We start from the raw sequence: 13977 nt of genomic DNA, 5'->3' as shown, positions 1-13977 counted from the left end.
TTTTAGACGACTCTTTGGTAACTGATCTTGTGGTATTTTGGAAGAGCTTTTCCTGTTTCCATTAAATATGTCAAGGTAGTCAAAGTCCACGATCTGAACCCCCTTGCAGCTCTGTGCCCCTGAACCTCAGGCCGTAGAGCTCAGTTCTCGTGTGAGCAGGTAACCCCTCCTCCCAGCCCTTAAATCACGGGAGATGAGCCTGGTAAATAGGGAGAGTGTGGTCCCTGGAGCACCCTCTGTTGCGTGGGGAAACCGGGGGCCCTACTTAATAGCACTTAAACCGCTGTCACCTGTTGCAAGTGACACCTCTTCACGAAGAGGAACCTTTACGCATGTCTAACTTGTCTTTAAATTGCTCTTAGTGGTTAAATCCTCATATTTTTTCGCGTGTTAAATGCCACCTCAATTACTCGGAGCAAGCGTTGTCTCGTTCCAGGATGAGTTGACATGCATTGACCAATACCGAGCATGCCTAATGTTTGCAGCACATGCTGGATTTGGGAGGTTGTGACAGCACGTAGAGTTCAAGTTTTAGCATAATTACAGTTCGTGCCCTTCGTGGTAGCGTTACCTATGAAAAGGTAGGAGGAGGATCAAGTAGCATTGCACTGTACACCTGTTTCGAAGCCAAAACGCATTGTGGAGTTGGCTTACTTTACACGAAGGCATTGAATAACCATAGCTTGTTGAGCCAAAACCATCTCTTAGAGACATAACTTTTTGGTATATCTTTAATTATTGATTCAATTACTGTCTGAAGATTTATTTTTTTTTTCCAAGCTTCATTAAGTTTAGCTTTTCTTTGTCCGAAAGTATTAAAAATGTAGGCAAACTGTGATGCGTTTGCTGTGAAGGTCTGACAAACTTCTAACTGACGTTTCCTGATGATTTCTGGTTCTTGGGCAGCCTCTGAATGCCACAGTACAGACCTGGGTGTCACCTTGAAGTCCACATGCACATTCCCAGCCTTGTGCTCTTTGCCATGTCTGTGCATGAATGATGATTTGGTTTTGACACCTTTACATAGGACTAAGTATTGGAAACGGCACGAAGGCAATAAGGCATGACTGGTGCTTCCCTTAAGCATCTCCTGTATAAAAGTTATATATCGTGGGGTTTTCAAGTGAGAAGAAGAAACTTACCCAGAGATTAGACTATTGTATGGTCAACTGTAAAGTGATTTTCTTCCTCGGATGTGGAAATCCTTGTGATCTCTCCACCACCAAATCTGAGTTCCAGCTCACTGTTGTAATAAAAGCCACATGAGAAGTTAGATTATTGCCAAATATCATAAGTATCTTGATAAAGTTATATTTAGTTATAAGTGAGAAAATAGCAAAATTATATGGCTTTTCCTTGTACGTTATTTACTTCCCCTTCCAAATTGCCCGTGTACCTTTGCTGCGTGCCAGGCCCAGATTTTGTAAGTGACCACTGAATTTATGGCAATCCTTTGGGGTGTAAGAATCTCCAAATACTGATGTAAATGCACCAGAAAATGCACGAGTAGTCCTGAATCTGTTGAGGTCCCTCTATCCTTAGCTTCCTCTCCCGCTTGAAGTGCATAGCGTGTCCGGAGAACGTGTGGAAGAGGAATGAAAGCAACCAGCTGCTCCTCTCAGTGAAGTGCCCCTCTGTCCGCCTTGCAGTTAGTGTAACCCTGAAAACAAATTTTAAGTTTTTTTCCTTCTCTGTTACATTTGCTTTGCTCATATGAAAATCTTACCTTAACAAGAATATTCTCGTGCCTTACTCTGCTTCCAAGAAGTACTTAGCAAACAGGATGGTGATACTAGTGCTTTACACACTCTTTTTTTTTTTTTTTTTTTCCCCAGTGAAATATTAGATCAGACCAAAGTGGCACGTTATAGAAAGAATGGCATCTTTTTAGATACTGCAAAAGTGGGAAACTCAGTGAGAGAAGTGCACATGAGCCACAAAGTTCTCCTGAAACTTAAATTCTGAAGGGCTAAGGCTTGTTGGGACCTTGGAAGCACCTCATTAAAATAAATACATTAATTAAAAGAATTAACAAATTAATACTGAATATATTTTCAAATGAATATTGATATAATGACATTTGCAAGAGATTTCTGAGTTACAAACTGACATTTCTTTTTCTATCATAAGTGGACACTTTCATCTTGTCTGTCAACCTTGTCCCATTAGCCAGGCAAACGTTAGAAAGGTATCATTATTTTGTGTTTCTAAATTTCCAAATAATGAAGAGGTGGGAGGAGGTTACCCCCACTGGACCAAATATGCCTGCTTTAACTAGTTTCTAGGAGGGAGGAAAAAAAAACAAAAACAAGAAAACTGATGGTATCAGCTTGTAATAGAGTCAAATCTGCTTTAACGCTCATGACTTTGCATAAATGCAAGCTGAAAGAGCTGGTGGTATCACAGAGTCAAATATTACCTTGTAGTAGTTGGGAATTAGTTGGGAATATAGGGATTTTTTTTTTCCTTTTGCCAACAGCCACTTCAGCACTGTATTTAATGCAATTCTAAGACATGATTTGTTGAAACATGATGAAGCAAAAAGTGTTAGTTTTTATTGCAGTTGGGTGTTCCTGGGAGGCACCTGGATGCACGAGAACCAAGCAGCGCTTTGACACTTTTTCAGAGCCTGTAGTAGGAAAGAGGGACGGAGCAGAGCAAGTTTGCAAGCTAAAGAATAACACCACAGAGGTGTTGTAGACAAGTCTGTTAACGAGTTTGCCCCGGAGCCGTGCCAGTTGATTTTTCTTGACTAGTCTCTTCTTTCTAACCAGGGGACCCTTCTTGGTGGCTTTGGGGAAGTCGTGGCACCCGGAGGAGTTCAACTGCGCCCACTGCAAGACCTCCATGGCCTACATCGGGTTCGTGGAGGAGAAGGGAGCGCTGTACTGCGAGGGCTGCTACGAGAAGTTCTTCGCCCCCGAGTGCTCACGCTGCCAGAGGAAGATCCTGGGCGTAAGTGACCACCAGCTCGCGCGTTCTTTAGCATCGGTGCTAAGTGCAGCGTTCAGCTCTTCTCCGTAATGAAATTCCCTTTTCTCTGGCCCACTTTGCATTCCTGCAAGCGTACTCTTGACACGCGTTTTCAGTCGCCGTCACGTACAGCAGATAACACGTTGCCTCTTCTCGTATTGGCCCTTCCCAGTCTCTCTCTGACACTGTTTGAGAAAAGGTGCTGTCGTTTGCTTTTCCATGCCCAGCCCCTGTTCCGTAGCTGCTAGATTTTTCTGAGCAAAATGCTTTTAATTGGCAGCTTTTGGCAGAATTCAGGGGAAAAAAAATCCTAGCATCCCTAGCTAAGCTGAGTACTGGGGAACACGCTGGTAGGCCAGCATGCGGTCTCAGCTCCAAAGCACTGAAATACTCCCTGTGTAATGCCAGTAGAAAGATGCCTCTCCGTACTGAACATTGCTTACGTGAGCCTACTAGCTCACCGTCTAGCGCTTCACTGCAGAAAGCAAAGTGGCTGTTCCCTTATGTAACCGCGGTCATGCAGGGCTTTGGCAACGCAGCTCTCAAGTCATATTTGGCACTATATCCTCTTCCATAACACAACAGAGCGATCGTAATTTTCTCCCTAATGTCTTCTGATTAACTATTCGCAAACCGGGAGGAACTGAAGATGCTGTTTTTCTCGATTCAGGGGACCATTGTAAGCAAAATGCAAATTAAGATGAAAAACCTGAATAAATCTGTTGCTCAGTCTGTCCTACCCTATGTGAACCTTCCAGAAATGGAAATGTTACTTCTGACAAATAAGGAGAGGTGCCATAAATACAGCGCTTCATAAAGTTTAACGTCAGCAGAAATTGCGTGCGCAGCCCGTTTTCAGAGTAGCAGTAGGCAGCAAAGTATCCTTGAAACTAATCAAGTGTAGAAGCATGGTCGCTGCAAGCTAGTCGTCACATCAAAATAATATGTTAATAACGCCTTTTCTAATCCCCACAGGAAGTAATAAATGCTTTGAAACAAACTTGGCACGTTTCCTGTTTCGTGTGTGTGGCCTGTCATAACCCAATCCGCAATAATGTCTTCCACTTGGAAGATGGTGATCCCTACTGCGAGACGGGTAAGAAGTAACACAACCCCAGTTTGCCGCAGCTGTGCAGGGAGGCAGAGCCTTAATAAGGTTTAAAAAGGGGGAAAAAAAAAACTTTTTCTCCAGCTTCACTTCAGCAGAAATGTCCCGATAAATTCATGTAACTTTGATATTTCAATTCACACCGAAAGCAAATGCTGTGGACGCTTGGAGTTTGCAGCGGGTTTCCCTCTCGGAGCGGTTGGGAAGAATTTCTTCATCAGCTTCAGTAGGAGCTTTTTGTCACTGGTTTTACTTCTTGTTCCCCTTCAGCTCTCAGCTGCAGGCATCAGTGATGCACCAAAGTGTTAATTTTAGGATGATTTTCTGGTTGGCTTTAGGATAATACGGGTTTTATGTAAACCTACTTATTTACTAAACAAGAAAATACCTGTGAGGGCAATGTGTTTTACTCTGAATGGTCCTATTCACAGCTGGGAGGCTACATCCAAGAATAAGCAATCTTCCCCAGGAAAAAGTTTTTTTTGCAGGATCAGGGATAACATCTGTCGAGCATAAGCTTAAGATAAAAAGGTTGTCAGGGAAACTACAGTGGTTGGATATTAGTACTTGAAGGCATAATGAGCAATAGTGTGTGAAAAATATAGCCTCCTTTGAAATTCGGGGGCGGGAGGGGTGTCTTTTAGCACTTGCAGTGAATCCTAGCTTTTTCTTAGAATGAACAATATTTATTTATTTCTGTCGATGTCTTAATTTGCATAAAACTTTCCATGCACCCTCTCACACTGGGAGAGAAATGAATGGTATTTATAAAACACTTCCACAAAATGCAAAAGAGAAAAAATGTTTCAAAAATGTTTGGTTTTGCATTGCATACTGTTTACATCCATAGAAGAAACATCAGTGGACCTTTTCTATGTTTTTTTTTTTTTTCCCTCCACTGTAAATTTAACTGGAGGCTACGTTTGGTGAGAATACAGAAGGTGGAAATGGAAAGACTGGGAAGAGACATAGCGTGAAATCCTGGTCACTCATTTGGAGCTAAGATTTCATTCCAAGTTGGTCCAGCAGTTGTTCACTGTGGGCGCTGTGAAGGGAGGTAGCTACTGAAGGGATGAGGAAGTCCAGCATGGAAGGAATGGATGGTTATCTGAAATTCCTCTGCCGGAGCAGGTTTGATGAGTTGTTGGCAGACGTGAAAGGACAACATAGATTATTGCTAATTCAGTGACCCAAGCGCAGTAGCACATTGCTTCTGTTGCGTTTTGGGGGTACCACAGGAAGGGGATATGTGAGGAGCGTTCTCCAGTGTGATGGTAGGGTGAAATTTCATCCTAGAGAAATCCAAAGACTATTTGACAATTTAAAAATAGTATTGAAGTAATCAATAACTCCCCTTTGGGTGGAAAGCTCATGGCTGGGTTTGTTCCGCAAATACTGAGTTCTTGTTCCTGCTATCAGATGACCCATGTGTTGCACAGTGCATTGATCTGTGCTAGTGTTACAAGGCTTCCATGCACAGTGTGCACTTTTCTATACCTCAGGCAGGAAATCCTGTGACAACATGTCAAGAATATTACACCTTTCACGACATTTATTTCTGAGATAGAAAGTTGCTAGCACAAGTTAATGTAGACACGTTCTCTGAAGCATTATTGGCCGTGATATGTTGTAATGGCTCTGGCTTTCTAACTAGATGTTGATTTGAGACGTATTCATTCTTCAAAGACTTTCGATCCAGCTGGAGTTAAGAGACTGTGACTAATTTTAAAGAAATAAGGAGTAAATGTCATTGCCAGCTTTCCTTTTTCTTTGTGCAAAGAGGGGCTCTAATTTTAAATCTGTTTTAGAAATTATAACAGTTTCAGTTGTTAGCATTCGGGGGCTTGATCTGCAAAATGTCTCATTTTCAAATGTAGATGCTGAAATTAAATAGGATCTGTAGATGCCTACAACTTTGAACATCCCAGTGCAGAACTAGTAACTTAATTTTGAAAATGCTGGGTGCAGGAAGCAATAATACATTACTTCATGAGATGTCTATGTTGGATGGCTTCTGCGGTGTAACAGTTCAAATGTGTGAAAGAGAAAGAAAGCTGATGCCCTTCGCTCTGCCTTATCTATTGCTCTGTCTTCAGAAGAAAAGCCAATAAACTTATCAACACCTACTAGAGGCCAAGTTAAAAATAGTTTCAACTGCAGAAAACAGGAAAGTAGCAATAAAAGATTCTTATAAAATAACATAGATGCAAAGATTTGAAAGAGTATGGCCATGCAACTGTGCTCTTCAGGGGGTTTGGGCAGAGGTGTTCTACCATTTGACATCTTTTACCATTTTTCTTCTGCTTAAACAGTTGCAAATTCATGCCAGTATCACGAGTTAATGAAGTGATTGATGAAGGCAATTCTTGTCACTGCTAGCCAGCAAGGGCTTTGCTTCTCAGCGCCTTCCCAGGCCTGCTTGCATGCCTCCTATGATGATGCTCTTGGAGGTCATCATATAAAATGCTGTTTTGCTAAACCTGAAACAGGACTTTTTCCTTGTGCTTGGCACATGTGATAAGCCTCCCCTGGCTCTGCTGCAGTACGCATTAATGCTTCAGCGAGTCCGTATGGTCTAGTGGAGTAACAAAACCTACTTGTGCTCTGCTTGCCGCTCCTTATAAGACCCCTTGAAAACAGATCTCAAAATCAGATTTCCCTGTCAATGCCAGAGTGTTGCTATGAAGGATGAAGTGCAAAGCTTCGTTATCGTTGTCACTTTGTCTGTAACACATCTTATGAAGGTGTCGCATTACTTGACGTTGGGTGTTTGGCGTGCTGATGGGCTCATCCCAAGTAAACCAGTGCATGAAAGGGAATGGCCTGAGTACCTGTTAGTGATACCAGTCACTAATGACCATCCTGACACCCTACTTATACTTTTTGTGAAGTGCAGTAAATACCCTGGATAAAGCCTCAATTTGTTTTAAGCAAAATCTGTGTAACAAACTTCAATAAACAGAAATCTTGATTGGAAGCAATTCTGACTTGATACAAATCACTAGACTTGATCCAGGATGGAAACCAGATGATTTTGTATGTTAGAATCTGGGGCAAATACCATTGTGCCAGACTACAGGCAAGGCTTTTTCACTCGGTGAGGAAGTGTGTCGTGCAAACAGCTGGCATGAAGCCAGCAGGGCAGAGGCTGAACGGGGAGGGGGGCGGCACACGGAGCCCACGCCGTGGTGGGGCTCGGCGAGGAGTGGGCGTCCCCTGAGCGCACGACTGATCTTAAGGAAATAAAACGCCAAGAAGATGGAAGCAGTGCTCAGTGGAAAGGATAAGGAAGGGGAAGAGAGTGAATTAGTGAGAAGAGGGGGACAGCGAAGTCGTTCAGCCTGGGCGCTGTCTGTTCAGCGTACCCAATGTCTGCGTGTTTGTTGCAGGTATTATAAGGCTTGATGGGACAAGTGCAAACCTAGCGCCGCTTAAGGGAAAGCACAAAGGTTGCAAAGGGACAGCCATTCTTCTCTGTTTGTGCTTCACACGTAAAATCTGTGTTTGTTTGGTACAGATTACTATGCCCTCTTCGGTACCATGTGCCACGGCTGTGAATTCCCCATTGAAGCTGGAGACCGGTTTCTTGAAGCCCTGGGCCACACTTGGCACGACACTTGCTTTGTGTGCTCGGTAAGTAAAGCTAATCTGGCCTTTAAACGAAGCCGTAGTAGCAGTGCCTGTGCTAACCTGACCAATACGGGAGTAACGGCAAAAACGTCTTGCAATCCTCGTAAGCCAAACAAAAAGCACTTTCACGGTTCTTTGTAAGGCGTGTTGCTATTGTGGGCTTTCGGCACCAGCCAGATCCTCCGGCCTGGATCGCGGCCATGCGTCCCGGCGTTTAACCCGTGCCGTTTACTTCCCCAGAGCGAGCGTTTTGAGTCCGCAAAGGAACATGTATTTCTAAAACGGCAAGACTGCTTTTGACACAAAGACACTGTAGCCGGACTATCCTCAGCTAGTATCTACGCCCACGAAAAATCCCCAACCGTAATGATGGAGTGTTTTTTCAAAAGCTGAGCTAACTCTGCTGCCAGTTTAGAACCTATTGATGTAAAAGGAGAAGATTACACTTACTTGAGCCATTCATTTTATCCCAAAGAATACCCCTGAGAAAAGGATGATAGTTCTTACTCTCTGAATATATTTGTACATAGTATAATGCCATGATTTAGCACTCTGACTAATGTAATGCATCCACCTGAATTGGTTGATGTTTTCTTTTTAATCCCATTTCAGGTGTGTTCTGACAGTTTGGAGGGTCAGACTTTCTTCTCCAAGAAGGACAAGCCACTGTGCAAGAAACATGCTCACTCTGTCAACATCTGATGCTGGGAGCTCATCTTGTTTAGCAAATGTACTGAGTGGAAAGACAGGTTAAAATGTCCATGCTCAATAATTGGTTAAAAGTATTTATATACATTTTTCTAAAAATGCAAGAGAAATGTGGAAAATTTAGGGGTTTTGAACACTGATCTTTGGAGTGTTTATCAGTTAGGGTTTGCTTCACAAAAAGATACACACCTAGCCAAACTAGAGTGCCTTTACTTCTATACCTGGCACATTACTGTTTTGGTTTCATGATATTATGACCACATTTTTAGCTGCTTCAATATTAGAAGGGAAACTTTTATAAAAATACAAACCTGATATTAGAAATCTTGGTTTTGCTGCTGTTTGACAAACGAGGAGGAGTTGGTTTCAGCTGTCTGGATCACTTTATTGCATTGATGGTTTTCTAAAGTGCACCTAGAAGTACTGAAGCTAGCTCTGGTATTTCATGAAAACAGGAGCTCAAAGCAAAGATAAGATTAGATGGAGTAGATTTCAGTGACTGACATTTTCATCTGATGCTCATATTCATCAAGCCTCCTGCACAGTTATACATACCTGTGCCTTTGGCAGTTGCATCTCTGATGGGACTGCAAAGGACTGAGATTTTTACAAAGCTTTTCAGTGGAGGACTGGCTACTGAAGTCAAGCAGAATAATTTAAAAAAATGCCATTTAGAAGAAAACATAAATGGGGCACAGTTTTTTAAATCATGACATGTATTACCAGACTACTAGCCAAAAAGTGCTAGTGGAAGTGTGTTTGACAGGAAGAAAATGTCAGATCACATCTTAAATGCAAGGGAGTGGGGGTTCATATGCTTATGTTCACGGTCCAGGTTTTAGATACATATAAGTGCCTTGGAAAGGGGAAGTTGCATTGATTCTGCATGTAGCAGGGTTTTATACACAGAATGTGAGGCTTTGGTGTCTAATGAGGGAAACTTCTGCAACGCAGCTGAGGACATTGTTTTTCTCTCAGTATATTCTTTATGAGGTAGCTCAAGCACATGTATAGTGGTGGTTTGCCAGTTAGTTTACTGAAAACTTATTTTCTTGCCCTTCTTGATGTTACAATTGTTATTAGCTTAGTTTTTCCTCTCTTTTCCTCCAAATGTAAGGAATGTATTGTTGAATAACACCGTACTGAGGTAGGCAGTTTGGTATCTCTCAGTTCTTGCGAGGGAACAGGGCCAGTGCTGTCTCCGTGTGTTTCTTGCAACCCAGGAGACTTTGGCAGTTCTGCAGCTTGACCCGAGTTTCACCTTCATCCAGAGTCAACACAAGACCTGTACACCCAGCTAAGCCCCACCTGACTTTGAAAGTAGGGCTTACCGTGGTACATCGCGATGGTAGGCATATGGGGAGGAGGCGATGGCCCTCTGCACGGGGGTGAGTTTCACTCCGCAGGGTTGCACCGCGGAGGAAGGGGCCTCTCGGTGCCAGATTAGTTGAACTGATAGCCATCAGTGCTCTTTCCACTAGATGTGAAAAGTGACCATTTACTGGCGTTTTTTTTTCTGATGTGAAAGATTTTATTCACTGATGGGGAGGAGAGATGTTTATCCATCAAATCACTGGGAAGGTTGCAAAGAATTGGCATATCCATTTGCTGGTTTGCCAGGGGTCAGTAAAGCAGTTGTAAGAAAAGCTGTAACAGAAAAAACCAAAGCTGCTGTACTGAAAAGTGCAAGATACTTGGCATTCCTTCAGTGAGGCAGGTCGACGAAATGGGCTCTTTCAGTTTATTTCCAAAATTGTTTTTTAAGTTGTTTTTCTTTAATACTACCACCTTTCTCTTAACTTCTGCTAGTATGGAAGAAATAGTATAAAGCTGTTGAAAAGAATAAAAAAAAAATGTTTCCGCACCCTGTAGATGTGGGTTTGGCCAAAAATCAGCAGGATAGTGGCAGACTGGGCAAGATGGGGCGATGTGAGTCAGGTTGCTTTTGAAATTAGTGGAATGTGGAGAAATGAGATGCAAATACTAGGTTTCAGCAGAGCGAGGCTGCACACGTGTGAGGAAAGAGGAGGGGAATGCACAGGATGAAGCGTTCAGTGATTTCTGTAACGCAAACCTTGCTATTTCAAAGTAGGGTGGGAACTCTTCAATGGGCACAATATTTGCCTGTGTCCTTAAGTTTTGTCATCTTAACCTTTATTAGAATTATACTTGTTAAGTGAGATTCTCTAGAATTTCAAAATTTTCAATTGTTAATGAATTTGAGGACGAAAGTCTGAAAGACTCCAGTAGTACTATTTCATGTAGCTGCTTTGCCGTGTAGTTTCTGCTTTGTCTATTTGTTTAAAATTTAAGGAAAGGAATCACTGATACATAATGAGTATTTAATGGCTCTACAAAATTATATAAATGAACTAAAACAAAAAGGAACATAATGTTTATCGTTATTTTAATAAGTGAGATTTTAGTAGAGCACTTTATAATAATGCCATATATCTCACTGAATATTTATTTCTTTTTTCTCGTTAGGACTGTTTCATACTGGTATCTTTGTATTTTATTTGTAAGCCTGCATATTTACCTCTGGAATCTTTTGGGGGGAGGAGGGCATAGGGGATTGTGTATTTATATATACATATCTTCTGTATACACAAATACATATATGTGTGTGTATATTGAGACGTGTATATATGCACATACATATATACGTATATTTGACTGCAGTCTTGACATAGCAAAAATCAGCACCGTTCCATTCTCATTTGGACTTTTCATAAGACTCACAACTATTTTTCCAATGATAGATCCATCATGTTCTTGTTTTGAGGGAACACAAGAAGGTCTGGGGCTCAGTCCCTTCTTTTAGAAACAGAGAGACATATCAGTAACAAAACTACTGTAGTTTTTTTGCATGCATTTTCTTCAGTAATTACTTTTTCTTTCAAAACTCTGCCTATATTGGATTTAATTGTTTGCAGGTAGAAGGTCTTTATAAGTGAATAATTGAATCATGGTGACAGTTTCAGTATATTGTAACTAAATAATTCAGAATTATGTGTAAATATAACAAATGCTTAATATAACAATGCAATAAACTTAAGAGCACAAACTGAGTAGTGATTCAGTATGTGGTGTTCTGTTCAGCTGTGTGCCTGGTTTTTTTTTATGGAGCTGCTCACATGTTCCAGTCATGAATGGCTTTGCAAACACGAGTAAGAAGGAAAGGGAACTACATCAGCTCACAGATGAGTGGTTTGAATACCCATGTTTTTCATTTGGTTTTACCCTGAAACAATCAGCTGTTATTGATAATTTGCTTGCTTGCATTCGGAAGTCTTTTGTTTCAAGTTTTGCCTGGTCACGTTTGCAAATTTAATAAATAAAAAACCCCACACTTTCTGTTGTCAGTTGCTTTGCAGTGAGAGTTTTTTTTCTGAATCCTAGTCCGTGAAAGAATACGGTGATTGTACACATGAATAAACATAATCTGTGTTGCTTAGTCTTCAGGATTTTTTTTAGTCGAACGGAGATCTGCTTTGCAGAAAAAGACCTGGGGGTCTTGGTGGACACTAGGTTGACCACGACCCAGCAACATGTCCTCGTGGCAGAAGAGGCCAACAGTCTCCTGGGCTGCACAACGCAGAGTGTTGCCAGCAGGGTGAGGGAGGTGATCCGTACCCTCAGCTTGGCACTGGTGAGACCCATCTGAAGCGCCAGGTCCAGTCCTGGGCTCCCCAGTACAAGGGAGACATGAACATACTGGAGAGTCCCAGCAATGATTATGGGAGTGGACCATCTCGGAGGAGGAGAGGCTGAGAGTGCTGGGACTGTTCAGCCTCGAGAAGAGAGAGCTTGGGGGATGTCATCCATGTGTATAAATACCCTGGGGGGAAAGAAGTGGTATGTAGTGAGAACACAAGGGGCAGTGGGCACAAATAGAAATACAGGAAAATGAAGAAAAGAAAAAAAAACAACTTGTAAACTGTGAGGGCAAACACTGGGACAGAGGTTGTGGAATCTCCATCCTTGAAGACATTCAGAACCCTACAGAACACAGCCATGGGCAATCTGCTGTACTCTGTGACCCTGCATGAGCAGCACGTTGGACTCGGCGATCTCCACCAGCACCTTCCAACCTCAGTGAGTCTCTGATTCTGTGTCTTTCCCTAAGATGGAATGAGAAATGGAAACACGGTATTAAGCATTGTAGGATAGGTGACAATGTAAGACTTAATATCTGATATCTTCACTTGATTCTTTTGCCCAGCTGGAATACTTTGCAATGTTTATTTAAAAGTGTCTGTATTTTCCCTAGGCCAGGACTGGTGAAGGAAATGCTGCCTGCTCTGGCAAGCATTATCCAATGCTGTGCTTAGCTTTGGCATGAAGCATCCTGTGCTTTCACTGAGGGATACCTAACCATCTACTGTAACATGGTCAAGTATTTCATGATAACAGCAGCCTCATAAGACCCTCCTAAGCCAAATTTCTCTTAACTGGGCAAATGCCCTGCTGTTTTTTACCGTTGTTTATACAAGCAAAGGAAAACACTGCACATAGCTCTATAAAATCTAGAGGCGACTTTACAGAAAATTTGCCTCCCCTTCAGTGTTTAGGCTATGAATGAGACAAATGCAAGTCTATTTGCAAACAGTATATTAAACTCCAGAAGCCAAACTTTTAAAGGCATCAAGTCTACATTTGACATTTTAATGGCAAAGGTTTGGTTTCTATCAATCACAACGTCATGTAACATTAAAATGCACCGACGAAAATAAGAGATCTGTCATTCATTCATTAAGACGCTGTAATCCCGTGTAAGATTTATAGGCTTAAAACTCAACAGTGTGTTTTCACAATAAATCCATTTTCACTGCTCAACCCAGAACAAATCTTTCTGTCACTCAAAATGTTTGCTGGTCAGAATGCCCTGTATGAGATCTTCAAAGAGTTTCTCACAAAATTGCATATAAATCCTTTTACCAGCAGAGGCTTAATTTAACTTCGAGTTTTACTTTCTCAGGACGTTGGTTAATATCTGGTGCTCAGACAAGATCTTGGTTCTATCAGAAACACGTAGGTCCTAATTTATTATTAGCAGTCCGGTGTTAATTGGGAGGAATTACCAGAAATAGTTTGCTTGATGGAAATTTATTATGGGATCACACTCTACTGATGGCAAAATAGGAGTCACTGAAAGAGTGCAGCTCCTTCTTATAACGAACTAATTAATAAGGTGCCAAAATTCCTCTGAGAAGGGTTTGGTCCTAACTATGGGAATCTCACAACCAAATGGTTCCTACGCAGTATTTAAAATTTAAAAGAGGAAAAGAGAGAGGAGAAAGAGCTGCCCAACAGAAGGCTCGGGAGTGGAATGGTTTTTTCTTGAATTTATAAAAGAAAATATTTAGCTGTGTTTCTAAACTCATTAAAGAATTGCTTTTCCCAGACAGAAAAACAGCGGCTAATTTACAGTCTCTCGTTTGGTGTTCTCAAACTTGGATTTCAGTTTTATTTGTGTGTAGTGCACACTATAGCCTGTCATTTTATGAACTGGACTTATAATGAGCTTTTGTATTGCTCATTACTACTCTTAAAGG

At 41.7% G+C, this 13977-nt stretch overlaps 1 protein-coding gene across 6 annotated transcripts in view; it reads left to right on the top strand.

The window, feature by feature from the left end:
• Nucleotides 1–11784, top strand: part of PDLIM5 (PDZ and LIM domain 5) — a 111953-nt gene extending 100169 nt beyond the window's left edge. For all 6 annotated transcript variants that reach the window (XM_062574199.1, XM_062574200.1, XM_062574198.1 and 3 more), the window contains 4 exons: nt 2775–2955; nt 3949–4069; nt 7599–7714; nt 8324–11784. In XM_062574199.1, coding sequence (XP_062430183.1) covers nt 2775–2955; nt 3949–4069; nt 7599–7714; nt 8324–8413 — 508 coding nt within the window. In that variant the 3' untranslated portion in view covers nt 8414–11784. The remainder of the gene's footprint in view (nt 1–2774; nt 2956–3948; nt 4070–7598; nt 7715–8323) is intronic.
• The last annotated feature ends 2193 nt before the right edge of the window (nt 11785–13977 follow it).

The sequence above is a fragment of the Rhea pennata genome, chromosome 4 (genome assembly GCF_028389875.1).
Source record: "Rhea pennata isolate bPtePen1 chromosome 4, bPtePen1.pri, whole genome shotgun sequence".
NCBI classification, from domain to species: domain Eukaryota; kingdom Metazoa; phylum Chordata; class Aves; order Rheiformes; family Rheidae; genus Rhea; species Rhea pennata.
Note: the sequence above shows the minus strand (reverse complement) of the source record. Positions and strands in the feature narration are given on the sequence as shown.